Source organism: Gymnodraco acuticeps, unplaced genomic scaffold (assembly GCF_902827175.1).
Source record: "Gymnodraco acuticeps unplaced genomic scaffold, fGymAcu1.1, whole genome shotgun sequence".
Taxonomy (NCBI): domain Eukaryota; kingdom Metazoa; phylum Chordata; class Actinopteri; order Perciformes; family Bathydraconidae; genus Gymnodraco; species Gymnodraco acuticeps.
In genome coordinates, this window is record NW_022989985.1 from 2,949,219 (window position 1) to 2,976,805 (window position 27,587).

The window sequence follows — 27,587 nt, forward strand, 5'->3', positions numbered from 1 at the left end:
AATCTTGAAAGGGATGTGCAAAATAGCCATAATATACAGTCTTTAATTAACTATTAGTAGAGAATAACGAGTAATGAATATACTTTATTTCTCGTTTCCATTCATGTCAATTGCAGATACATGTTTAGTCTTCTCAAGCACCAACTATCAAATATCTCTCCTGATTGTTGGCACTTGACAATCACCTTCCCTGAATTTTACTCAGGTGTAACTAAAGTCTGATTTAAGGGTTGTTTATATTTCACATCATTAATCAGAATCTGCAAAGTAACTCAAATAAGTGTAGTGGAGTAAAAATACCAGGTTAACCTCTGAATTGTAGTGGAGTAGAATTACAAAGTAACAATGAGCTGTCATGTGGGTATTAATGCTGCGCATTATGGACACAAGCGATTTTCACCCATTTATTAATGATATGTTTTACATTTGATAACACCAATGTGTTTAATACTGGCAACTTCTAATTGTGGGAAAAACGAAAACGTTCACTCTTAAAAATGCTGGGTTATTTCTATAAACACATTGCTGGGTTGATTTGGCTGGGTCATAATTATGGGTTATTTGGGTACTGTAAACACACTGGTGGGTTGTTCATGCTGGGTCAAAGGGGTTATTAGGGCTTCAATTGCAGTTGAACACCCGCCTGGGTTATTTTTAACCCAGAGGTTGCTTTATTCATTTTCCCACTTCTGAATCATTCTGGAATCATCTTTTTCAAAACACAAGGTATGTAACCTATATTTTACCTATATTTATATAATTATACAATTCTGTAACCTATATTTTTTTAATGAGTTGTGATAACAGTTCAATAGGGATCTGTAGGCATTTAACAGACTGTGCAAAGTATAACATTAGCAGTTAACGTCGGCTACAAATGTTTTACATTTCTGTCAATGAGTGAAAGAGCCTTGAATTTACGTTGTGATGCGATGAATTATTATTTTACAAAGACGTGTGTTCTACTAGTAGTTATAAATGGGTCTGAACTATAGCTTTGGATTTGTGTGCAAAAGTATTAGATGTACAATAAGGCAGTATAAATCAGATGGCTTTTACGTCACAACTCTCTTTCCCAGCATGCAGCTCGGGCGCGGGCTTTCACACATACGGACAGACAGACGACAAAGAAGCTCATTGATGTAGGTAAGTTTAGGTTACTAGAGTTATTTATTAATTACATTAATCATTAAAGTTAGCAACTATTGAAGTTATTTTTAGGAGTGAGTGACCGGAGTCACCGAACCACATAATGTAACATTTTAGTTCCCTGCCATCGACGTGTTACCATAGATTAGCTTAGCTTAGCATAGCACACCAACCAGCTAGGTCGTGTCAGGGGCAAATAATAATAATTCGTGAATGATTAAAATGTCTTCATGGAGAGATTTGGCAGACCCCCTGTAGTAACTGTACATTAGTAGCTTGGTACCTTACAATAAATGTTAAAACATTGCACAGTTTTGTAAAATTCTAATGTACTTAATCTGATTTGATTCTAGTAGAGGGTTTCACCATGGACATGTTCGTCACAGAGACGTTGACTGCATGGCAGCTTGAGAACTTGATTGACACATTTAAAGGTAAGTTAATTTTTATTGAGACAATGTTGAGATGTTACTATTAAATATGTTGTTATATATTAAAAAGAGCAAGGTAGCGCTGCAACAAACAACTAATTTGATAATCGATTAATCTATCGATTAATGAAACGATTAATCGACTATTCGGACTATTACTGTATGACTTGCACAATTTCTCAAACGCTCTTATTTAGCCATCAACTTTTAGATTTAGCTTGAGGTTGTTTTAGGCATGTGGAAACTAACAATGAAGACAATAAAGATGAATACTTGATTCAAAAATACATATATTATTAAATTAACTAAACACATTTTGAACAAAATTAACATTGCTTTTAATTTAAATAAAATAAATAATATTTCACATCAAAAGAAACAACAGTGTTTTAACAAATGGTATTAAATAATGTGATGACAGAACTGTAAACAGAATAGGTGAAACTTTAACAAACTAAATAACTCAGTTTCCTCTAATAAATAAAATAGCTTTTGAAAATATGTGCATCTTAAAGTGCTTAATTTTAGATAAATAAAATAAAGTGTAGCAGCAGCTTGAGTTTCTCTTTTTCTTTGTTAACTGTTTCACATCATGACTTAACAGTTTCAGCCGATTATAGAACAATATCAGTCTTTACACATCATAACAATTGAACAGTTTTAAAGTTTATTTTTCTTTCCCTCTTATATTGCAGTCCCTCACTCACTTTTTTTAAATTCAGTGTGAGAATTGAGCTCGAGCTTGTCCTGCCAGGAGTTTAGATCTGGGCTGAAAATGGTGTCAGGGCCATTTAGATCTGGGCTGAAATGGTGTCAGGGCCATTCTCACACGTTCATTGTGAGAACGTTCATGCTCATTGGTTACAGGGATGCAAACACAGGTATGGTGAAAAAAGAGAGAACTATTCGAAGCAGGAAAAAAACAGCGTAATATACCATCTGACAAAGGCCTGTGCTATAATGCTTCAATTAACTGTTCTTTATAATATACTCAGATCAATAGGAGACAGAGATGTTAAGTCATAAATGAGTGAGCCGCATATGAATTATTTTGTGAACATACACTTTCAAACAGATGAGATAAGAAATGTCAGTAAAGTAAATGTACGATGTTGCTGTCCAACACTGGCTATCACACACCTTCAACAACAACAACCAAGGAGTGCATGCGGTGAACAGCAGAACTCAAATGCACTTTAAAAGCGCATCACAATTCAGTGTTTAATTCATGGATTTGAATCGTCATATATTTGTAAAAATGATTACTGTCTCATCTCATCGTTCTTTGACAAACTTCTACTGTCTATTTTAACAGGCCATCCACAGACACAAAGAAAGCCCTTGCCGTGGCATTGGTGTATGAATTCCCTTGCCTTTTGGATGGTACAGGCAGTGGCAATGTAAGTTAATCAATCAACACATAAAGGAGAACACTCCATACACACACACCTAAAAGAAATGTGCTCAAACGTTTTTCCTAGTGCACAGTCACACGCACATTTTTGGATTGCTCCTTAAAATCCCATGTAACCATCTTCATGGTTTACGCCAGGCCAATTTAATCTGAATCTAATTTTCTCTTTTACAGGGAGCTTGGTACACACCTGGCCGAAATCACAAACCTGCTACAGGTTTCCTGGAGGAGCGCTTGAGGAACGTCAGGAAGCGCATGAGAATGCTGAAACGACCACGCCACCAAGAACAACAGAAGGAACAGACCGTCCCTAGTACACCAGGTAATACTAATAACCAATATTAATTATCCCCGCCAGGCTAGAATAGACGAATGCAAGGGATTATATTTTAGGTCCCATGACTCTTCTGTCCATCCATCTTCTAAAAGCTAGTCTCAGGCACCGCTGGACCGATTGGCGACTTTTCACACACTCTCCCAAGTAGGCCAGAACCCCAAATGTTTGAAATCAGCTATAATGAATCTGAGGACCTCTGTACTTATCATTCAACAGAATATGATGTGCCTCCTGAAAAACTTCTAGAAATGGTTGAATGGATGAAGGTCAATAGGTATCCAGTGTCCCAAGTAGTGTTGCACGGTGTACCGATACTTGAAAGGTACCGCGATACCCTGCCGCTAAAAACGGTACGATTCCTCCGTTTCATTAGTATCGGTACTTTAAGAATGACAGGGAAAAGTACTCCGGTGAGAAAGCGCCGTTTTAATAAGAGCCGTGTGTGTTCAGCGCTCTGCTTCCACTCCTTGCGTGCACTGCAGCCGTGCCTGCAGTCCCGCCCCTCTCAAGCACGCTCTAAGTCCCTCCCCTCTCTCTCGTGCACGCGGCCACGCGCTAGCTGCCAGAGCATGTGAGAAAACTAGAAGCATGGCTGCAAGTGGGAGTGCAACTGCCGCTGCGCCTCGGCTTGTTGACAAAAAAGACGCCATTAGCGAAATTTGGAAGTATTTGAGCTAAATCTCTGACAGTGAGGGCAAGCCTACGGACACCACGAGGCCTGTCTGTGAGACATGTTTTAGATCCCTGCAAACCAAGGGAGCCAACACATCAGACTTGGCTAAGCACCAGCCGACCGGAATCCAGAGCTGTTTAAAGAATTTAAAGACAGACAGGTTAGCGAATGTGATAGATAACATAATTACATCATGCTCAAGCCCACGCCCTCAAATCTAAGTCAAACCAGTGTAATTTATTTTGTGACAAACGAGACAATTAATGGCAATGATAACATCTGCAATATACATTTTGTCAATAATTATTTATATTACTGTACTATTACATGTTAATAAAATATAAAACAAATTATATTTTATAAAACAAAAAAGTTGTTTGAGATGATTTTATTTAATACGAATTATTGTCATTTATTTTGTTTATTGTTCTCATTGTTTAAAAATGTGTGTTATGGTTATGGTGTGAAATAAAGCACAATAATTACATTTAAGACTGTTTTCCTTTTTTTAAGAAAAGTATCGAAAAAGAATCGGAATCGCAATTCTTGACTTGGTATCGGTATCGAAACCAAAATGTTGGTATCGTGACAACACTAGTCCCAAGTTGAGGACTACATGAATCAAACAGCTCTACATAGAGGCAAGTGGATTCGCAGCAATGGATCTAAAAGCCTCCCGGAAATCTTGACTGAGTTCCCTAGGCTTTTAGACAATCCTGGCATGGTAAGAAATTATTTTGCTATTGCGGTTTTGTCTATTTGAATGATACTCTATTTGTGTTAGGATTTGAGGTAAGGCAGGACCCAAATGCAGATTGAGGGAAAGCGGGTTTCAAAGTGTAACAAAAGGCGAGCTTTAATTACAAAAAGTTGTTGACAATGAAAAAACAAAACAAAACCATGAATCCATAAACAGGTAGCACAAGGTAGCATCCAGCCAAAAACGACAGTGACAAACATGGAGGGTGACAGGAAAGACAATGAACCGACAAGGAACACAGGGGAAGACAAGACTAAATTGTATTGTCATACTGATATTCTGTACAAACTGTGAAGTCCACTGAGACAAATGTAACATTTGTGATATTGGGCTATATACATAAACATTCATTGATTGATTGATTGACTAAATACAAAGAGGGGTAATCACAGGGCAAGACACAGGGAGGGAATGCAGAAAGGCAATAGGTGAACACAATCAGACACAGGAGGGAAAACACAGGAAGGAAGAAAAGACACAGGTGAGGAGGGAGGAGAAAACACAGAGGCACAAGGTGAACACAATTGGGTTATCAGGCAGGAGGGAACACAGAGACAGGAAGCAACAGACAAGACGGGGGGGGGTGAACACTTTTCAAAATAAAACAGGAAACCAAAAACAGATCTAGACAAGACAAAACACAACACAGACAGATCGTGACAATTTGACTGATACTCTGCAATGCACTACAAGTTTATGTTTAACCACTTAGACCCTACAGTATATACTTTGTAATAATTTAATAATTTACCTGTTGAAGTGACACTGGCTGTCAAATTGTCCCCTAACCCTTTTCCTAACAGGTACTACAAGCCCATATCATTTCTTTAAACACTGTTCTATTGTTTTTCAAAATGTATCAGATATCACAAGACTTCCAGCAGCTTCATCCAGAGGCAGTAGGAAAACTGTTTCAGAACTGGGCTACTATGAGTGACCAAATCCTTACATATGCCCAGCGAGAGGGAAAACTGCCCTTGGTGTTTGATGACATGACACCAGGTAAGCTATTTCTTACTATGTAACACACACACACCGGTTCTTTGAAAATAGCAGATCTACATGCTTGCATTGCGTCCCAATGAGACTCGTTGTGAGCTTGTGGATCTGCAATTTTTTTTATATTTTAACAATCGTCTGTATGGGGTCCCTTGCACAACATGTTTTCGGATGGGAGTCTGTTGACAAATACATAAATACATGAACATGTTTGTGAACCACTTCATTAGATACCTTTTGTCTTTCTTTGATTCCTGCTCCCCCCCTTCCTTTTCTTTCTCTTTCTGGAAACAATCAAAACGATGGAGCTTGCACAAAAACAAATTTCACCCACTGTTTTACACCTGTAAACCTGTGATGTGACAATAAAGATTCAGATTCTGATAAGATGTCACAACACTTCCTGTGATTATAATAGGCTATACAATTCACGCCTTGTTTTTACCATTCAACACCAGGGCAGAAAAGTCAATATTGGTTCAGAAATATCAATCTTTATATACTATTTAAATGTTGATGTTAATATGTATTTTTCTTATATTGCGTAGACCGAGCTTTGAAAGTCCTGCCGATTCTGCTTCCTCCATCGGTCTACAGGATTGGAGGAAAAGTCCACAGACCCACCATAGAGGAGTCCCGCAAGTCCTTCATTAATATCCAACCAGTAAGTTTTACTTTTGTTTTTCTACTTCAATAATGGTGGGTGTTTCTGTGTTTATATACTAGCATTTTCATACTTCAATAAAAAAGATAATAAAAACAACATGCTTAACTTAAATGGCAGGTTATATTGCAAGTAACTGTTGTGTAATTAACAGGTAGGCACCAACATGGTACAGTACCTACAGACCGCAGAGAGAACTCAACCCTTCCCGCACATCTTGTGTCTTGGTGATGACATGACAACATGCCAGACCTTCACCATTGTGTCAGACAACGCCATTGAAACGGACACTTTGCTGGGTGCAGTAGATCTGTGTTTTAAGGCTTTCTTTGTGTTTGACCTCAATTACACAAAGCAGTGTCTCCCCACCTGGGAGTTTATCCAACAGGCAGTATATAACATTGATGGACATGAATCCTCAAATGTCAAATTTATGAGGACATCAATTGCAGCTTTGGCCTAAAGGTACACAGAGAGAAGTAGCCTTTTAGTGATGTGTGTCAAACAAGTTGACAGCTGCTCTCTAAAAATATGATTGACACAAAACTATAGGTTACTTGCGTAACCCCAGTTCTCAGAGTAACATGAAGTGAGATGTCTCACTATGGGATGCGCCTCATCGCGGAGCAAACAGAAGCATCAATCTCATTACGCCAATCCTGATTGGCTGGAGATCTTGACGTCAGCGTCAGGGAAATCACCCCCTATAAGTAGCTTGCGCCACAACGCATGCGCCATTCAAAATAAGCACCTCTTCTCGCTTCACCATAGCAAGGAGGGCCGTCTGGTGAGACATCTCACTTCATGTTACTCTGAGAACTGGGGTTACGCAAGTAACCTATAGTTCTCATTCATAACACTCCGTTCGATGTCTCACTATGGGAAATTGTAGCTCCCGTATTGCCAGACAAGCTTATCTCGAAAATCACCAAACCAACCAGAACTTAACAGGTAGAGCTCTGACTCAACCAGGTGCCCAGCACTGCTTGAGTCACACTGGGAGCAGAACGTCCAGCCTGTTAGGAGGCAGACAAAAGTGAGCGGCGAGGACCAGCTCGCCGCTGCACCAATGTCTTTGATGGGAGACATCCTGGACAGAGTCCAGAATGCAGCCAGACTCTGAGTCGAAAGAGCTCGCGGACCCGAGGGTGCCTGCGAACTCTGACTCGTATGAGCCCCAAAGCAATTGCTTCCACAGACCAGTGGGAGAGCCGTTGCTTAGTAACAGGCTTGCCCTTATAAGGGTTAGCCCAGGACACAAGGGGTTGGTCATTATGACAAAGCACCCTTGATCTGTCCCTGTTCGTGCGTGAAGCACAGGCTGGACACGGCAAATCCGGCCGCTGTTCCCCGGAGGGCGAACTGAGTGCATGAAGACTGTACAGATAGTGCATGAGTGCCACTGGCTCGCTTGGCAGCTGCCAGGGTCAGCGTCATGTCACACTGTATTTAGATTGTACCACTCACGGGCCAGGCCCATAGAGCCAAGCGCTCTGGGTGTGGGTGAAAGATCGCCCCCCCCGCTTGGGACAGTATGTCCCTGCGTAGTGGGAGCTGCCATGGCTGCCCGCACAGCAGCTGATATATCTCCGCTAGCCAGTACATAGCTGGCCAGTGCGGAGCTATCAGGATAAGTGTGTGGCGTTGCTCTCTCACTCTGGCCAGAGTTGGGGGTATCAGAGCCAGGGGTGGGAACGCGTACAGAAGGCCCGGGGGCCAATTGTGCGCGAGTGCATCCACGCCTAACGGTGCATTTAGATCGTGCATCGAAAAAGAACAGCTGACACTGAGCGTTGTCCTTCGATGCGAACAGATCCACCGCGGCTCTGCCGTAACGCACCCACAGCTGGCTCACAATCCTTGGATGTAGAGTCCAGTCTGCATAAAGTGGTATACCTCTGGACAGTAGATCTGCCCCGAGGTTCCTCACTCCCGGTACGTGCGTCGCTCTCAGAGAGAGGAGACGCCTACCGCTCCATAGGATAAGTTTGCGCGCCAGTGTGTGTAACTGGAGAGAACGCAAACCCCCTTGGCGGTTAATATACGATATTGTGGTCGTATTGTCTGTCCTCACGAGGACGTGATGTCCCCTGAGGAAAGGCAGAAAGCGTTTTAGGGTGAGAAACACCGCTAAAAGCTCCAGGTAATTTATGTGCGCCCGCTGGAGGTCTCTGCTCCAGAGACCCCTCACCGGGCGACCTTCATAAATACCTCCCCAACCTGTCAGACATGCGTCCGTGGTGACCACTTTCCGTGAAAGGACAGCACCCATAGGCACACCTCGTACTAGAAAAGTCGGGTGCAGCCAGTGGCGCAGTGCCATTACGCATTTCACAGTAACCATCACTCTCCGCGCGCCATGGCGCGCAGGGTTTAGTTTTAGGGCGGCCACCCAGCGCTGAAACTCCCTCATGTGTAAGCGTCCCAGTCGTACGACCAGGATGGCTGACGCCATGAGCCCCAGCAATCGCAGGCATGATCTGAAGAGAACATGTTTGCGCAGCTGGAAAAGAGCGAGACAAGCTCTGAAAGCTTTCACTCTATCCGCTGACAAGCGAGCTGAAAAGGGCACCGAGTTCAGGTGTAAACCCAGGAAGAGTATAGTCTGCGCGGGGCACAACATGCTCTTCTCTGTGTTTATTATGAAACCCAGGTTGAGCAGGTGCTTTACGAGGACATTTGTCTGCGTAACAGCCTCCTGCTCCGACTGTGCGAGAAGCAGCCAGTCGTCCAGGTAGGTCGCCAGGCGAATACCCTGTTGTCTTAACGGGGCTATCGCGGCTTCCGTACATCGTACAAACACCCTTGGACTGAGAGACAGACCGAAGGGGAGTACTCTGTATTCATAACAGATCCCCTGAAATGCGAATCTCAGATATTTCCTGTGTGGGTAATATACTGGGATGTGAAAATACGCATCTTTCAGGTCGACTGATGTAAACCAGTCGTCTTGTCGCACGGGCCGCAGCAGAGATGTGCGAGTGAGCATTCTGAACTTATATCTTCTTAGATATTTGTTCAGAGCCCTCAAATCAAGTATTGGCCGAATTCCGTTCCCTCCCCGTTTGGGAACGAGGAAGTACTTGGAATAGAAGCCGCCCTGACTCTGCTCGGCGGGTACAATAGATATAGCCCTCTTTTCTAGGAGAGAGAGAATCTCTTTCTCCAGAATATGGGCTGACTCTCCTCGGGCCTGCGAATGCAGAATGCCCGAGAAGCGAGGGGGGGTGACAGCGAATTGGAGTCTGTAGCCCCGTGTTACTGTCTTGAAAACCCAAGCAGATGATGTGAGCATCTTCCACTGCATGCTCCTTAGAGCCAGTGGAGATGTCACATCTCTTCCCCTCTGAGTCTCTATTTGTTGTGTTATGGGGCCCTCTAGTGTCTGAACACAGTGGTGCCCCCTTTCGACAATCCCCACCGACACTGCGCATGCGCATGACGGTGGTGCCTTCACAACCCCAGCCGGCACTGCGCATGCGCGTGGCGGTGGTGCTTTTAAAACCCCAGCCGGCACTGCGCATGCGCGTGACGGTGGTGCCTTCACAGACCCGCCTGTAATCCGCCTTTTGAGAGATGCCGAAGCTGCTCTCAGAAGGGGAACAGTTGGCGGGCTGTTTATTGGTTTTATTGTTTTTCTTAGCATTTTTTTTAGCTGCGCCCTCGGCCTGAAGCCTGGATGCGTTAGCGGCAAATGTTTAATGACAGAGGAACAAACAGATTTGTGACATGTGTTTTTGCGGACTTGAGGATGGTGTTTAGGCATCTCTCGAGGCGGCGGGAACACATTTAGAGCTGGGGAACCGTGGACTTCCAGCTCTGTCACGGAGGGGAGAAGGAGGGGCTGTCACGCCGCTCGCTTCTTCGCCTGCTGGCTGAAATTCTGGGTTGGCTGCGCCTGAGCTGCAGCCGGAACCGGAGATTTTCTGGGCCAGCTCGCCCTCGTCTCCAGCCTGGGCTGGGGACTCGGGGTGGGCTGCGACCTCTGCGTTTTCGGTGTTTTAAACCGAGCAGGGTTCAAGGCAGCTTGGGCGAAGGACTGCTGCTGCGAAGGCAGCGGCTGGACCCTTCGAGGGAGGCAGAGGTGGAGTGCCGCGTCCTCCCTCTTTTTCGACTCACACCTCCTTTGCATGGAAGCAAGAGCGGAGCCGAAAATTCCCTCGGGAACGATGGGCATATCCAGCACATCCTCCTTTTCCCGGTCTGGGAGGTTGGTGAGGTTGAGCCATCTCGCTCTTTCCTGCACCACCATGATCCCCATTGCCTTACCCGTGGCCTGGACGGCGCAGCGTTGGACACGGAGACAGATGTCTGTGACCGCCGCCATCTCGTCCAGTGGCTGCACCCGGGTTACCCGACAGGTCCTCGCAGAGCTCCGCTTGGTAAGCGGTTAGCAGCGAGGCCACATTCAGGGCCCTGGCGGACAACGCTGCGGCTTTGTAGGACCGTTCAGTCATTGTCGACTGAAATCGGTCCGACTTTGCCGGCAGCGTGGGGTTCCTGCTTGGTGACGGGCCCATCCTCGGTAGGAGGTGGGCTGCTACCAGCGGTTCCATGGGCGGTATGCGGAGCAGGCCGAGCTTCTCCATTCCGTCACAGTCTAGGGAGGAGGCACCCTGGATTGGGACCTTGTTGCTGAAGGGCCGGTCTCTCCACGAGACCGACACCTCATCCAACATCTCCGGGAAGACCGGAAGGAGTTGTCTCTTTGTCCGCGCTGCTTGGGGGAAATGTTTCCCTTCGTAGCGGGACCTGGAGGTCTCCTTGGCCATTTCAGGCCACGGGATGTCGAGTCTGGCCGCAGCGCGTTTGCACACGGCCTGCAGGTCCATACTCAGACAGGGCGAAGCTGGTATGCTATCGTCTGGGAGAGCAGCCCTCGCTCCAGGCTTTGCAGCCTGAGCCGATGACATGAAGATGTCCTCTTCATGTTCATCCGACTCGGACAGGAGGAACACCGAGGCGTCCTCTTCGTCCTCGTCGTAATTCAGCTCGAGGACATCCTCCGCGGGTGAGACCATGGTGAGGTCTAACTGGGAGCCCCAGCTCGGTAAAGCGTGGGGTCCCGTTCCCGCGTGTCTTGCCGCCACCGGGTCCCGGCCTGCCAGGGCGCGGGAATCCGGTTCTGCGGCCATCGCAGATACTGAGCCCCAGACCGACATGGAGAGGGGTTCACTCTCTGTGGCAGATGCCCCCGCGTCTTGACTGCCGGCCGGCAGGTCAGAGGACATGGGGGGTTCCTGCTCCGACAGGCTAGCTTGGCGTGCTAGCCGTCGGCGGAGGCTCTTTACGGTGAAGCGGACAGAATGTCCGCACGAGCCGGGGTTGTCGATAGCGCCTCGGGCGTGTTCCAGCCCGAGGCAGGACGAGCAGACCTGGTGTGTGTCTGTGCCCGAGATCTTCAACCCGCAGCCGCAGAGTCGAGCCACCGAGTCCCTGACTCCTCTGGTGTGAGGGAGAGGGGCGTCCATCTTGTTCGCCTCGTGGCGTGGAGAGGACCCGCTCTCAACAGGTAGGTTGGGAGAAAAAGAGGTAACCACCCTGTCCTTAATCCGGAGAAAAGGACGGTGTGGGTCTTTTATTCCCAGAGAATACTGACTGGTGTGGCAGTATGCTCCTTTTAATCCTTTCCTCCTCCGTGGGGAAGAGAAAAGAAAATACTTCCTCGCTACCGTGGTGTCGGTAGTGAGGGAGCAAGCTAACGCTAGCTTGAAATAGTCAGACCTAGCTTACTTTCCGGGGAAAGAGAGCGGCGAGGTCGATTTCAACAATATCTAGCGTTAGTAATTACCGTCTTCCTGCGAAGCAGAAGGAGTAGCCGGCAAGCGCCCGTCGACCGAAATGGATATTTGGGTTCAGTCTGTGGACCGTGAAGCTTGTCCGGCTACCATAGAGATGTGCTCTGAAGCGAGAAGAGGTGTTTGAATGGCGCATGCGTTGTGGCGCAAGCTACTTATAGGGGGTGATTTCCCTGACGCTGACGTCAAGATCTCCAGCCAATCAGGATTGGCGTAATGAGATTGATGCTTCTGTTTGCTCCGCGATGAGGCGCATCCCATAGTGAGACATCGAACGGAGTGTTATGAATGAGAACTTGATTGCAGAAGACAGTAGGCACACACTTTAATTGTGTCAAAACGTTGACCCGCGTTTACAGTACCTACTATTCCTGTTAATTCATTTATTTAAATTGTATTTTTCTTACTTTACGTGATTTAATTTACTTATTATTTACTTATTTAATTTACTTCATTTATTTATTTACCTTGTTATGTTTGTGTCTGTATATAGTTTCTGCTGGGCAGAGAAATGTTTTATCTCTATATTTAAACATGTTCATGTTATTTAAACCTGAAAGAGAAGTTGGTCCAGATAACAGCACTTTGTAATATATCATTTGTTTTAAGGCTCTTTGTTTTTTTTGGGGGGGGGGGGGTTGAATTTGTATTGTTTGCATTGTTCTTTTATAGTGGCCTGAATGTTGACGATTTGCCAAAGATGTTCAAATTATGAATAAATGCATTTTTATATATATATATACGGTGTGTTTGGAGATTATTCATTACACTATTATACATTATTATTATATTATATTTAGCCCAACAATATAGTTAATTTCAATCACTAGCTTGGGTCAAATAAACAACCCAATGTATGGGTTAAAATGATCCAGCCCAGCATATGGGTTAAGACAACCCAGCGCGTGTTCTGTCCTATCAGCAGCTCAGCAGCTGGGTTATGATTGGGTTATTTTTTAACCGAGTAGTTTTAAGAGTGTTCAGTAGAGACGTCCCATAGAACATTTTGCGAAACACAATAGCCAGCATGTGTAGTTCTGGGGGGGTGTTCGATTCCAGTTTTGGATAGTCTGGCGTGGTTTCGTTCCATTTCAAACAGCTGTTTGACGCTCGGCGTAACCTTGACGCACTGCCACTCCAACATCCAATCCCAGAGTTTGAAGATTAATCACGGGGACTGTAGTCCTAAACGATAGCTGGGGATTATGGGTAGTGTAGTGTCTTCGGCCATCCTAAACTCAGAAATGTTGACAATCGCAATGATGCTCGAAATGTCCCTTTATAGGCCTACGTCTGTTTCCGGTTATTTTTATAAATTCAGTTCCTGACGGACGCCAAAAAAGCCAGAGATTATGGAATTAAACCAATAATAAAAGCAACGATAATTGTGTGTTATTGGTGAGTAAATAACAGTGTGTTATTTTGAAAAGAATAACAAAATTAGAAGGAAAAAAAGATTTAAAAATACAGATTTCAGTATTCTGAGGCTCTGAGCCCCATTTATTTTCCTCACAGACGGCAACAAAAGTCCGAAATTATACGATTTAAAATAAAAGCAATAATTGTGGCTTGATATTGAGTAAGAACATGTTTTTATTAACCACACAGCTTCCGGTCTTCCACGACCCGACCGGAGAAAAAGACGTGCTGCAGGCACGAAACACATTACCAGTAGAAATACATTGCTTTTAAAATCGTGCTGTGCAACACGAAAAAAAGGGGAAATCGTGTTGGTGAACACGAATCAATAGATTAAAAATCGTGTTGGTGAACACGAAATGCCATGAGACTGGGTTGTGATAGCTGTGTGGAGGCAATCCCTCTGCCCTCATCTCTCATCATCATAGATACACTCTGAATATCCTATAAAAAACATTTTAAAGATTAAATTATCTTTCAGTTTGATCCATAATTACATTTGTCACAACCTTGACCGACAGAAAAAGGTAAGATTAGCATGCTAATTGTAATTTGACCAATATTAAATAGATTGAACCTCTCAATCAGATAAACTACATTTTGGAAAAGGCTAATAGAGGCCAAGCTCACATCACTGATGACTACATTGACAAGAAGACCGCCTCAGATATCACAATTCAGTTCCCACTCTCTGTATTAAACATGCAGCGGTAATTATTGCTTTGTAGAATGACTGAATTAAATTACAATAATTCCTCTGTTTCTCTGTGCTAATTAATGGGTCATCTTATTCAGTCCCCAGTCTTTTACTTAGACTCATCGTTTGCCCCTTTTATTCTCCTCTAAGCATAAACATGATCAAAGCCTTCCTCTCATAATTAATTACAGTCTCTAAGCTAGACCCTGATAGCGTGTAGTTTTATGTTTAATTTAGGGTCACTACTATATGGATCCTTCCAGCCTTATAATAATAGTTGTCCAACACAAAGTCCTGATTTAAATGTTCAGTTTTCTTTTCGAATGAATGACTGTTTATTTTTAAAGATGAGCATTCTCGTATAAATGAATGAATTATAGTATTGATTTAGTTTCATGCACTCATCCATGGTCATATGTATCATACAACCCAATATATGGCAACAGCAGATGTGCCTCGACTTCTTGGCTCAGTTTAATTGTATCGTCCATTAGGCTTTGAGCGATGCTCAGCTTATTAGCAGTCGGGAAGTACAGAGATATGATTTAATGCAGTTTCTTGCAGGGAACACAATAAGACAACATTTAATGCTTTCCTTATTCATTTTCATGGACTTTAATGCGCCCTTAAAACTCTATAATTGGGACTGTAACTGGTTGTATTTTATCTTCCCTGACAGTGGCTAATTATCTCAGTTAGCTGCATTATTGCTGTTATGGGAAGTAAATAAAAAGTAGTCAGCAGTTGGGAACAGGATTCTCAAAGCTCGCTCACTACTGCATTCTTCTGACGTCCAGATAAGAATAACAATGAGAGGATTATCTTTCCATCACACAGAAGTGCAATCAAATGTATCAGATGCTGAGTAGATTACATTTGGAAGACAGGATCACATTTTTGTATGTGGATGTTTTTTTCTTTCTTTTCAATACTTCTTTTAGATGCCTAATCTCCAGGAATACCCAATGACAGTCTGCTCTTAAAGGAATGGTTGTTCATTTTTGCAAATATTCTTATTTGGTTTCTTTCCAAGAGTTAAAAGAAAAGATCAATACCACTTTTGAGTTTGGTATCAATCTTCTCCCCGAACAATCTAATTCATTCTGGGACTTTTTTTTACTGTAATGCAAACCATTGCAACCAAAATAACCAGTCATTTATTTAAAGAACAGTAGCTGGTAATGCGTCTCTTTCAGCTGTACTAATCAAAACAAAACATGTTGCTCATTTGTATATTATCCATCTGTTCATCAAGAAAATGAACAATAGTGTTGTCCTGTCTGGCTAAACATATCGCAGATGGCCTCTGGTTCAGTCCCTCTAGTTTAAGCTTTGAGTTTAAAGTCAGACAGAAAGCGCACCTCTGTTAAGATCAATGTGAGCATGTTTAAATGTTCCTTTTGTGCATTCTGTCACTTTCTGTGAACAACTTATATTTCACTATTGTAAGGGAAACTTCTGCAGCAATGGAGAGTTAGGACTCAGAGAGACACGGGGAGAGTTGGAGCTTTGATGTCAAACACTGATATTTATTACAAGTATACGGCCGTAGAAATTCAGATCACAAGTCACAGAGCAGCCAGAGGTTGGGTTAGGGTTAGGGTTAACCCTAACTATCATTCATTATAGTCCATGATTTAGTCTTTAAGATATGACTGAGCAATTTACATAACTGGCATACTGTACAATTAAATATAACGTATTTCTTGTCACTTTTTAAAAGTGCGTGAGCAAAGTAAAATAGCAATCCAATATCTCTTATGCACTCAAATAATTAGAGCTACACTTTCAGCGCTACTCTGGAAATTCTTTACCAATTTCTTGATCCTCAGGTTGGATTTGTTTGTCCTGCAGGTTGTTTTGCAGATCTGATATTTTAGACATACTCTCTAATCTCATAATGTCTGATGAGCCCAATCCTAAACATGGTGTTATTAAGTACATCTATACATGAAGAGCTCATCTAAGGTATTTGTATCTCATAAGATGTACTTTTTTTTTTACTGCAGAGCAGCAAAGCAGGAAAGCATCAAGAGGAAACTCTGCCTTCAATATGGAGGTATAATGGCACTCTGCCTGAAACCATTGATTTGATGTGGGCCTGAGGGGGTGGGGGCTATGCTTTGGGACTGAGATCACAGGGGGCTGCGTCTCCGTCTGTCTTTCTGTAGAGAGCTGATGCTAGGAATCGGTTTTACTGCTCTGATCTCTCATTACAGCCATCCTACATAGATATAGTTGAAGGGGCTTCAACAGTGATATGGCCCTGAAACTCTGCCACCACATGATGAATGCAGAAAATCACAATTAAAAACTGTTAATTAAAAACTAATGTCAAAGACTTTGAAATCCAAACTATGTTTCCATAGCTACCAACTCCTGCGTCTGCCACAGGTGAAACAGGTATTTTCTTTCCCCTGTGACTGGCCATCCATCATGGCCAGTGCTTAGAAAGAAAGGTATTTTTACTCTGTTCGATGAAGTTGAACTAGCACTTAGAGCTTAGGCAAGAGAGTTCTACTTTCTTAACCCCCAATGCTCCACCACTTTACAAAAAGTACAAATAAGTAATTCATGCCACCACAACAGAAACAAACTATACACACAAACACATAGACAATGCAGAAGTGCCCATAACCTTTCCTATTAATTTGAATGGTGTAATGCAGTAGTGTGGCACATTTGAATTCTAATACACAAGCCACCCTGAAATAAGGGCGCCATTTAGTAGAAGTCCCAAAATGAAAATGTCAACCTTAGTGAAAGTATGTATTATTATCAAAATGTATTATTCATCGTAAAATTACACAGAAAAATGGCCACTGTTAGTTGTATGCTACATAACTACACTGATTCATTAATGTATAAGTAATATTGTACTGTTTTTGTTATGCGAAATGAAGCTAGTTCTTCAAGCATTTTACATACCGTTGGTTGGTGTAATCTATAATACATTGTGTCTTGAAAACTATGCTCATTATAAGTTTTGTATATACAATCTTTGTAGAGTTTGTAACTATGGGAACTATAGTTGTTATAAAATAAGTTTTAAAAGGTTTTGGTTAAGTCCTCTTGAAATGTAATAGAGTAGAAACATAAAGTGGCACAAGAGCAAAGAACCTTTCCTTTGCTTCCTTCATTACTGTGCTAAAAGAAAATCACATTATTCTATCTCTATCCTTGCTTGCACTTAAAAAAATGTAAGCACATGAGCTGAGAAAGATAGCGTGATTTTTAAATAGATCTGAATTGGCTTTTCTGACCAAGTGTAGACAGTATGACAATGTTGGGAAATAAGAACTGCTCCAAACCAGATCAGTGAGGGATAATCTTAATACCACTAACAGAAAAGAAGAAAAACGCAAAGCAAAGGAAATACGTTTCTGGGACATGCCACAGTTCATCTGAGGTCTTAGGGGAAGAAGGGTAGCGAGTCTATTTAAAAAAAAATTATGTTGACAGAATAATGATTACACAACTTCAGACTCAGCCTCGGTAATGGAAATGAAAGACATCTGGCTCTATGAACATCAATTTCACTGTTCTCTTTATGGCATATTTGATTGTGTGATTGCAATGTGCTCACATTTGTGTGGGTGCAAAAAAAAAGAGTATGAGTCATTGTGCATAACTTTCTAAAACTATGCATAACACAACATTGTTAATAATGATGCCACCTGCATTTGTGACATTAGCTGTTCTCATTCATAACACTCCGTTCGATGTCTCACTATGGGATGCGCCTCAACGCGTATGCAAACAGAAGCATCAATCTCATTACGCCAATCCTGATTGGCTGGTGATCTTGACGTCTACGTCAGGGAATCCACCCACCCTTTAAAGAGCCTGTGACACGGGTTTCACCCATCATCCAAACCCATCAATTTGAGTAAATATTGTCCCCTTGAAAACCGTTACTGAACTGATTTGGGATATTTGTACTTTGATAACCATTAATCTGCCCTTCAATGTTGACCATTTTCTGGATCTTCTCGGGGATTCTTCAAGTCCCGCCAAATTATGTGTGATGTCATTGCGGGCACAGCGCTCCAGCTGCACCATTCAGGATCCCAGCATCTGCATGTAAACGCACGATGGTGCACACAGCAGCAAGCTCAGACAGCGATGACAGTTTAATTTTGAACGTGTCTGAGCAACACATCCTCACTCCCAGGTCGGCCTATGTTGACGTTATGTCAAGTCCCCTGTCGGCTTTTTCCAACGCAAGGGGGGGGGCCTTAGCGTCCATTTTCAACGCAAGGGGGGGGCCCTTAGCGTCCATTTTCAGCTTTCCGGGATGTCCATATGCTTCTATGGACGCTCATGGAAGCACGGCATTCGTTTGTGTCGACTGCCCTTAAAGGCAATGTGAGCGTCCATTCTCATTGGATAACGGAGAATTGTACACCCGGAATTAAGTATTCCCCTTACTGTCGATTGATTTTACAGTGATATCTGCACTACTCATCGACTAAAAAACACCAGATTATCCTTGTTAACTCTTAAACCCGGCCCCCCCGATACCGGGCGGAAAAACACGTCACTGCAGGAGACAGCGTCTGGGGGCTTCTTAATATTTAAAAACCTATGAATGTCTTATACTCAAATAACGGAAAAAAACTCAGCAACCTAATGATATGAGCCATTTTTACCGAAACAAAACACAAGTCTCACAAGAAGCGTTAGCATTAGCCCTTAGTGAAAACAGGCTGATGCTACTTCCGGTGCTAACTAGCAAAAACGATCTTTAAAACGTAATATGTCCTGCACAAACTACATATCAGCTGAAAGCTGATACTCCACAGATATTTTGATGTAAGTATCATCACTGTAGGACACAAACTCACTGAGCGAGCAGCCAGAAAAGAGCAAGAAAACAACAACAGTGTTCTAAAGCATAACAATAATAATGTCTTACCGTTGCTGTTTTGTGATCAAAAGTCGTGTTCAAGGGAATAAAAACGCTGCTCAAGGTTAATCCAATGTCTCTTAGTCACTTTAGAATTGTTCCTGATAATCCATCATTACATTCATGGCCGCATCGTAGGTATACAGTTTTGCAGTCCGGGGTTTAGGCTTTCTCACGTGCTGTTTACGCAAGCCTCTCTCTCCTTGACGTAAGTGTAAAGCGGGATTTACTAACTCCCCCTCGATTCTATTGGCTCCAAAGTTTCAAAAAAGGTGTCAATCACCCAAATCGACCAATGGGTTCCAGAGATAGGATCCTGCGTATTATGAATAATGCCAGCAGCGGCTGCTTTACGCACAGACGTAGCAGAAGCAGCCGCTCCAGCACAGCAGCAACAAACACAGCGAACAGAGAACACAGAGACAACAGCAGGCAACCCTGATTATGAATTTCAGGAAAGGTATGTACTCTCTCTGTTTGTATCTATTAGTTGTGTATTTGGTGTAATCTATAGTAATTCCACACTCGCAAAATACAAAATGGACGCCGCTTTGTTGTTGTAGCGTTATCGTTCCGTGAGAAACTAAAACAATGGCAACATCATGTTGGTGAACGTATAAATAGATTAATTGTATTTCGTGACTATAACACGGCAGTATATAAATAAAGCTGTATTGTATATCAACCCACACTGTTATTCCACACACGCCAAATGGATGCTGTTTTGTAGTTCTACAGACATTGACTAATAGCAGTTTATAAATAAAGCTGTATTGTATATCAGTCTATATATATATATATATATATATACTATAGCGTGTGTGAAATAACAGTATACACATATATATATATATATATATGTAGGCTATACGGTTATTTCACACACGCTATATATATATATGAAATAACAGTATACACATATATATATACTGTTATTTCACACACGCTAAATGGAGGAATTATTTCTGATTTGAGTTACATTTTTGAAAGAATAAGCCAGTGAAGTAATCGAAGTAATTGGTTTTTTCCACATTTGTTTTCACAGTGATGAAGACAAGTATTAAATGGCTTCTGGATCACAGCCATCAACATCTGCCTCATCCGAGCTACGACGTGCATCAGATCAGCATACAGTTGCCCCAGAGCCATCAACATCCAAGCTACGCCGCCAGACGTCTGCACCAGTACTAACTCAGCCTCCCTCTGCATCTTCTGATTCAGTGGACAGACTGTCAGGAGGAAAGTGAAACGGGCTGGTTTGTGGAAGACTAAGGTTGTTACCGTTCCTGACACTATGATGGACTACAACAGAAGCATGGGCTGCGTGGATGTGTCCGATGCTTTGATTGGGTACTACAGTATTCACCACAAAACCATGAAATGGTACAAGACCTTTTTTTTTACCATTTTCTGGACATTGCAGTGGTGAACAGCTTCCTTCTCTACAAGGAGCTGCACAAGATGAGGGGTGACCCCGGCAGGACGAAGCCACACACCCAGAAGTCCTTCAGGGAGCAGCTTGCTGCAGACATGAGGGGTGAAGTCCCTGATGCTGGCAACACAACGGTGAAGACCTATCTACTGCACTAAGTGCCTGGTGCCTCAATTCAAAAACACTAAACACATTCAGGTTGTGTACATTTTTTCTTTTTTGCCAGTATTTACAAAAAAAATGCTTGTGGTGTTATTTCGGTTTTAGTGTCGTTTTTTAGTGTTATTTTTTAAATAAATCTGCTCAAGACAAGAGACAAGTGTATCCTATGTTTCCTAATTGTTATTGTGTAAGTAAACCTTCCTATAAGTGTTAGTCGGGTGATAAACATGTAATGGCTGTGGCAAAGTCCACACACAGACACACACACACCATTTACATACAAAAAAAATGTAATTTAAAAATAATTTTTTTTTTTTTTAAAAAACACTTGTATTTGGATGTAATGATTACCTGTAGTGATAATAAAATTATTTTTACAGTATGGTACCTGAAAAAGGTCAAATGGCACTGATGGTATCCAAATGTGCCAAAATGTGCCCAAAGGTCAGTCCGCCTGGACTACTTTTAGCTAAACCTCTCTAAAAAGGTCAAATTGAACTTGTTTTGCCTCAATCTTGATACAGGGTACTTATTATATGTTATACTTTGGATTCCTAAAGCTTTTAGTCTACTATCCCATAATTCAAGGGTAGTTTTCACTAGAAGTAATGGTTTTTTTTTAGGCGGGGGTAAGAATTTACCTTTTTTTACTATGTTCCATCTGAATTTACTCTGACTGAGAAATATCTATATTGATTCTGACACTTCTACATCCAACTCACAGATGTAACCTTGCTTTGAAAAAAGAAATTATTCATATAACCCTTTTAGAAGTTAAGTTATAGTCATTTGTTTTGGGCATAGCATTTTCGAGCCTGAAACCTTAAAAACAGGCTCAGGGCTTAAGAGGTTAATTACACAACATTGATTGGTTTAAATTGTGTGCAATGCTTTTGTATTTTTCCCCTTCGATTCGGAGAAACTAATATTTTTTCGGAGTAAAGGATGGCAGAAGACACTACACTACCCAGAATCCCCAGCTATCGTTTAGACTACACCGTGTGCTCTGTTTGACGTCACGTGATCTTCAAATTTCTCCCTGCAGAAGAAAAAAACATGGCCGAACTTCGTTTTATTCTCGATGGAAAATGCCTATTTTAAAGTTAGTTTGGCCATTAAAATGCGTTTTGATGTCATTTGATGCGAGAAATATGAGTTGTTATTTCAGATTATGTGTGCAGTGGATGTACATGATCTTTAGTTTGCTAGTTATTACGAAGATTACTTCAGGAAATTGCCTCCATAACGTTTTCATTGTTACCAAGGTGGTTGCTAGGGACGCTGCTATCGATATTATTTCTGTTATGTTGTGTAACTGTTTAATGGTGTTATCTTTATTGCTACCCCCTTCCCCGTCAATGTATAGTGTTGGTCCACAGCGAAAACATATTAGTTTAACAAAATCCGCATCTAAAGATAGCCTACGTTATTTTCCCCTGTGCAATTCCAGTCTCACATCTCAGAGCACATCGTCATTAACAAATACCGGAAACAGACCGAAAACATTAAAAAAAAAAATAATAATACTTTATTCCGAGTGTGCTTGCTTTTCTCTTTGAAAGTCATCACATACCGGCATTGTAATACACGGTTCGGCTGCATTAAATATTACATATCTGCCGTAGTTCTGTATTTATAGAGCCCTGATGAGAAGACTTCTCGACAAACATGAGGAACTGAAAACGTGACGTGGATCATAAATATATCAGCCATTAAACAACATCTTACATTTCTTTTCACACAATACGTCTCCTTCCAGTATCAACACTAATTCGGCTGACTTTTATATTTGATCCAATTGGTAGATAGGCTGTATTTACACCATAAAGGTGCACAGCTGATATAAAGGGACACCTAGTGGTTAAAGCATGTTATTGCATTTCATTATTTTTATCATTAGATATTAATAGGATCCCTATAAAGTATATTAATTACTCGTTATTCTCTACTAATAGTTCATTAAAGACTGTATATAATGACTATTTTGCACATCCCTTTCAAGATTTCATGATTTTCTAAGGTTTATTGACATATCATATAGGCCTACACAACTATGGTGTAGTTATGCATTGAATGAAAAACTTGGGTCGCAGGTTCCTCAATAGTGCATTACAAGACATCTATCAATATGTGTGCATACCTCCAGCAATGTTAACTATGTTGAAGCACTTATTTTAACTGATATTATACATAATGTATTATACTCTTATAAGATGTATGTAGATATTTCATCTCTGGCCTTGTCCGGTATTGAACAATCAATAAATAGAGAACACAGAATTGTTGAATATAAAACACAGAATTTGTGTGATTATACTAAATGATTTACAAATAAACACCACTGCATATTTAACTGTTACACATACTGATGTAACGCAAATGTTCCAACTTGGGATCAATAAAGTATATCTTATCTTAAGCTGATCGATGGCTACTGCCATATTTGCAAAATGTGCCTCTGAACCTTGACAAGTGCATGTTTCAGGCTTTTCAATTAATATAATGTAATGTAATGTAATGTTATCAATTAACAACAGGGGTCACAAACATAAGACCAGTTGTTAAATAAAGCTCTTCTGACCTTAGCTGGCATGTGTGTATATATATATTAATGCTGCCCATTATGGGCACAAGCCATTTTCACCCATTTATTAATTATATGTTTTAAATGTGAGTGTTTCCTATCCCTTAAACCTCCAGGGATGTACACAGTTTAATACTGGCAACTTATTATGGGAAATACGAAAACGTCTTAAAACTACAACTCCCAGTAGAGACGTGCCATAGATAGAGAACATGTTGCGAAACAGAATAGCCAGCATGTGTAGTTCTGGGGACGGGGTGGGGGAGGGGGGGACACGGTGGACCCGTTCAAATCCAGTTTTGGACAGTTTGCCGTGATTTCATCCCATTTCAAGTGCTGTTCGAGGCTCGGCGTAACCCTCGGAGCACACTCTCCAATCACAGAGCTTGAGGACTATCACGGGGTTTGTCAAACAGAGCACATGGTGTAGTCCAAACGATAGCTGGGGATTCTGGGTAGTGTAGTGTCTTCTGCCATCCTTTACTCCGAAAAAATATTTGTTTCTCCGAATCGAAGGGGAAAAATACAAAAGCATTGCACACAATTTAAACCAATCAATGTTGTGTAATTAACAAGGATAATCTGGTGTTTTTTAGTCGATGAGTAGTGCAGATATCACTGTAAAATCAATTGACAGTAAGGGGAATACTTACTTCCGGGTGTACAATTCTCCGTTATCCAATGAGAATGGACGCTCACATTGCCTTTTAAGGGCAGTCGACACAAACGAACGCCGTGCTTCCATGAGTGTCCATAGAAGCATATGGACATCCCGGAAAGCTGAAAATGGACGCTAAGGCCCCCCCCCCTTGCGTTGGAAAAAGCCGACAGGGGACTTGACATAACGTCAACATAGGCCGACCTGGGAGTGAGGATGTGTTGGTCTGAGAGCTCATATGAGGATGAAGGATCGGTTTATGTTGTATCTGTTAGAAGTTTAGGAATTAGGTGCGTCAATATGGGCGATCATACGGTCATGTAGCCAGTGGTGGACTGGGACTATAAATCATCCCGGGACTCTCGACCGGCCCACTTCGGTACCGCTAGTAAATTGTCAACGGGGGTAGTGGGGGATGTGCTAGTGACTTATCCGACCGGCCCACTTCGGTACCGGCCCATCAGGATTCGTCCCGATGGCCAGTCCGCCACTGCACCCAGCCCAGCCCACGTAAACTGTCAACTGGGGGGGGGGCCTCGCTGCGGGGAAACGGTGGACCTAGTGTCCCGATCGGAGTGGGAATAATAATAAGAATCCGTGCATTTTATCCATTAATTTCCCCAACATTGTGGTAAAAAAAACCACACGTTTATTACATGTTGGTGTACTACAACTACAAAAAGCATCGGTTTGTTTTCTCATCAGGAAATGCAGACCGGCTCAAACAAACGATTTTTAATCATCATCCTCACGATCATTTAATGTATCATATGTTCGCTGAATTGACATGAAAGCAGTGCTGGAATTGGGCCGGTACTCACCGGTACGCAGTACCGCCACTTCTGGTTCTGACCCATGGAGTACCGGCACTTCTTGCTCAGTACCGGCATGCTGGCGGTACTCCGGTACTCATGCACCGTGCCAGTACTCAACACTCTCCCGCCGTTCTTATTATACATCCATATATATATATACAGCCGCCCGGTACTCAGTAGATGCGTAATAAGGTGCCGAACGGACATTCTCATCGCTCTAACCGCTGGAGTTTCACAGCGGCTGTCAGCTGTTTACTCCTGTCATTCAAACAGAACGTGCTGGAGAGGGGGCGGGGCTTATCTTCTCCATGTAAATACTGTGGTGGAAACGACTATGTCAAAATTAACCTATTTGACCGTGATTTAATAGTAATACACGTTTCAAAATAATAATAATAATAATGCCGAAGTAACAACATACTGAAAACTGTTAGTAAAACCATGTTTTAATGCTTTACAATTTACATACCTAGATGCACGTGTGTTGTGTTTATGCAGTGCAACTCCCACCCAGTGGGTGGCTATGTAGAGTGATAGAACAGAGCAGGCACGCCCCCGAAAGAAGGAAAGCAAGTCACGTCACAAATTAGCATTTCTAAAATGTTAGCGTGTGGATTAATAAAAGTGCAAAAAGACAGCGGTTGTCGCCGGAAGAAACTTCAAATACAGAGAATGCTGTGCCTGTGTTGGAAATTGTGTCTGATGGGGAGCTTTCTTTGGTTGATCCTCCTGCTCCAAGTTCTAGTGCATTAGCATTAGCACTAGCTCCGCCGCCTCCTCCAGAGCCTCTAACGTTAGCTGCTGCTGGCGCAACTGCCACCACCAACACCGGGCAAAGCGATGCACCTGACTGCTGGACAACGGACCAGGTGCAATATTTTTGCAAGACCAATGCATGGCTCCTTCTTAAAGATAAGAAGCTAGGATGTCGGATATGCAGAGATGTCAAATCTTTGGGAATACACACTGGACAAGGACTGAAACTGTCAACTGAATGGGGTGAGTGTGCAGTGTCTCATTTCGGTGTTGACAAGGGCAAACAACAAGCTAGCCTGAGAAAAAAATCAAAGAACATAAAGAATCACAAGCCCATGTAAAAGCTGCTGACATCCTTACATCTGCTTCACGTGAAACTATTCAACATCAAGTGCAGTCTATGCATAAATCTGAATTAGACACCACTATCAGAGTTTTTCGAACGGCATATACAATTGGCAAACATAGCCGGCCATTCACAGACATGCCAATTGATTTGAATGTACAGAAACTGAATGGGCTGAACGTGGGCAGGGTTTTGCACTCCAATAAAACCTGTGGCGAAATCATCGACCACATAGCTCATGAGCTGAAGAAAAAAATGGCAAAAGACATTACAGAAAACCAAAGAAAACTCTGTGTTTTGGTCGATGAATCTACCACTATTAGTGGTAAAACGGTGCTTGTTGTGTGTCTACGCTCAGCATTAGCTGATGCTGAGCCCGAACGTTTTTTTGGGAGCTGATCGAGTTGGATGGAACAACGGCTGATGACATCACAAAGGCGTTAATGGAGTGTCTTGGAAGAGATTTTAACGAGGACTTTTTAGGTCAGTGTTTCGTTTCTTTTGCATGTGATGGGGCTTCAGTCATGCTAGGGAAGAGAACAGGCGTTGCTACCCAGTTGTGTAGTAAATTCCCAAGCCTGTTTGTGTGGCACTGCTCCAATCATCGTCTAGAGCTGGCAGTTGGGGATGTGGTCAAGGAGGTCTCAGGGCTCAATCATTTCCAGATCTTTTTTGACAAACTCTATTCCTTGTTCCATGCCTCCCCCAAAAATCAGAGGCAGTTAGCGCAGTGTGCGCAAGCAGTCGGACAGCGTCTCCTGGTGATAGGGCGTGTTTTGTCCATCCGCTGGGTGGCTTCAAGTGAAAGGAGCGTCAGAGCAGTCTGGGAAAACTACCGAGTGCTTCATGATCACTTCACAAATGCTGCAAACGACACGAGCAGGGATTCCAGAGACAGAGCAAAGTACAAGGGCCTGGATGATGTGCTCACATCTGCAACGTTTGTCAGCAATCTGGGACTGATGTACGAGGCGCTCACAGAGCTCAGCGACCTCTCTCGGCAACTCCAAAAAAGAGAGATGACACTGCCTACAGCAGATAGGCTCTTAACTCGAGAAATACGAGTTTTTGAATCCATGGTCACCATGCCTGGCCCACACATGACTACAGTTCATACAGCTCTAGCTGAGAAGTCCTTCAAGGGTGTTGCGCTGCGTGAGAATGGCAGGCTTGTACAGATTCATGCAGGTCAGTTTTTCCGCAGTATGGTAGAGAATCTGAGACACAGAATGACTTCCACAACCTCCTCTCATGTCAGCACAAGATAAATCCCATTACATGGCCGGGAGGCCCGGGACAATCAGCTAATCCAGGACATGAAAGTTATCCATCCTGGAAGTTGGCCTGAAGAGGAGTTAGACGTACAGTATGGGGACGTAGAGGTGCTACGTTTGTGCGAAGTGCTGAAAGTGGACAGAAGAGAGACTGTTCAGGGCTTTCGCGAATACAAGGAAACCAGGGCATCCTGTACACCTGCTGCCATGTAGCCTCTACTGAAAGCAGTCCGAACCATCGCTGTCTCCACTAGTGAGTGTGAGCGGGCATTCAGCTGCATGAACGATATCCTTACTGCAAAAAGGAATG

At 42.7% G+C, this 27,587-nt stretch overlaps 2 protein-coding genes across 5 annotated transcripts in view; both read left to right on the top strand.

Moving 5' to 3' along the window:
- The window catches only part of si:dkeyp-14d3.1 (transmembrane protein 132C), a 184,778-nt gene that overhangs the window by 47,604 nt on the left and 109,587 nt on the right, over nucleotides 1-27,587 (top strand). The window lies entirely within an intron of this gene.
- LOC117543970 lies at nucleotides 474-12,845 on the top strand. 3 transcript variants are annotated; one of them, XR_004568619.1, is made up of 9 exons: nucleotides 474-1,146; nucleotides 1,503-1,583; nucleotides 3,169-3,316; nucleotides 3,548-3,621; nucleotides 4,609-4,728; nucleotides 5,628-5,766; nucleotides 6,312-6,427; nucleotides 6,582-6,962; nucleotides 12,523-12,845. XR_004568619.1 is itself a non-coding variant. In XM_034212672.1 (8 exons), exons 3-8 carry the CDS (start codon nucleotides 3,250-3,252, stop codon nucleotides 6,888-6,890), a joined length of 825 nt encoding a protein of 274 aa, XP_034068563.1. In that variant the 5' UTR covers nucleotides 474-1,146; nucleotides 1,503-1,583; nucleotides 3,169-3,249; the 3' UTR covers nucleotides 6,891-6,997. The 3 variants fall into 3 exon arrangements, 1 of the variants encoding a protein (XP_034068563.1); XR_004568620.1 differs by lacking the exon at nucleotides 474-1,146 and adding an exon at nucleotides 2,896-2,980; XM_034212672.1 differs by lacking the exon at nucleotides 12,523-12,845 and having other exon boundaries at nucleotides 6,582-6,997.

Coding starts and splice junctions, on each gene's coding strand:
- LOC117543970 (XM_034212672.1), top strand. CDS start 3,250: ATGAGAATGCTGAAACGACCACGCCACCAAGAACAACAGAAGGAACAG. Junction 5,767..6,311: donor GTTTGATGACATGACACCAG/GTAAGCTATTTC, acceptor TATATTGCGTAG/ACCGAGCTTTGAAAGTCCTG. Junction 6,428..6,581: donor CCTTCATTAATATCCAACCA/GTAAGTTTTACT, acceptor TGTAATTAACAG/GTAGGCACCAACATGGTACA.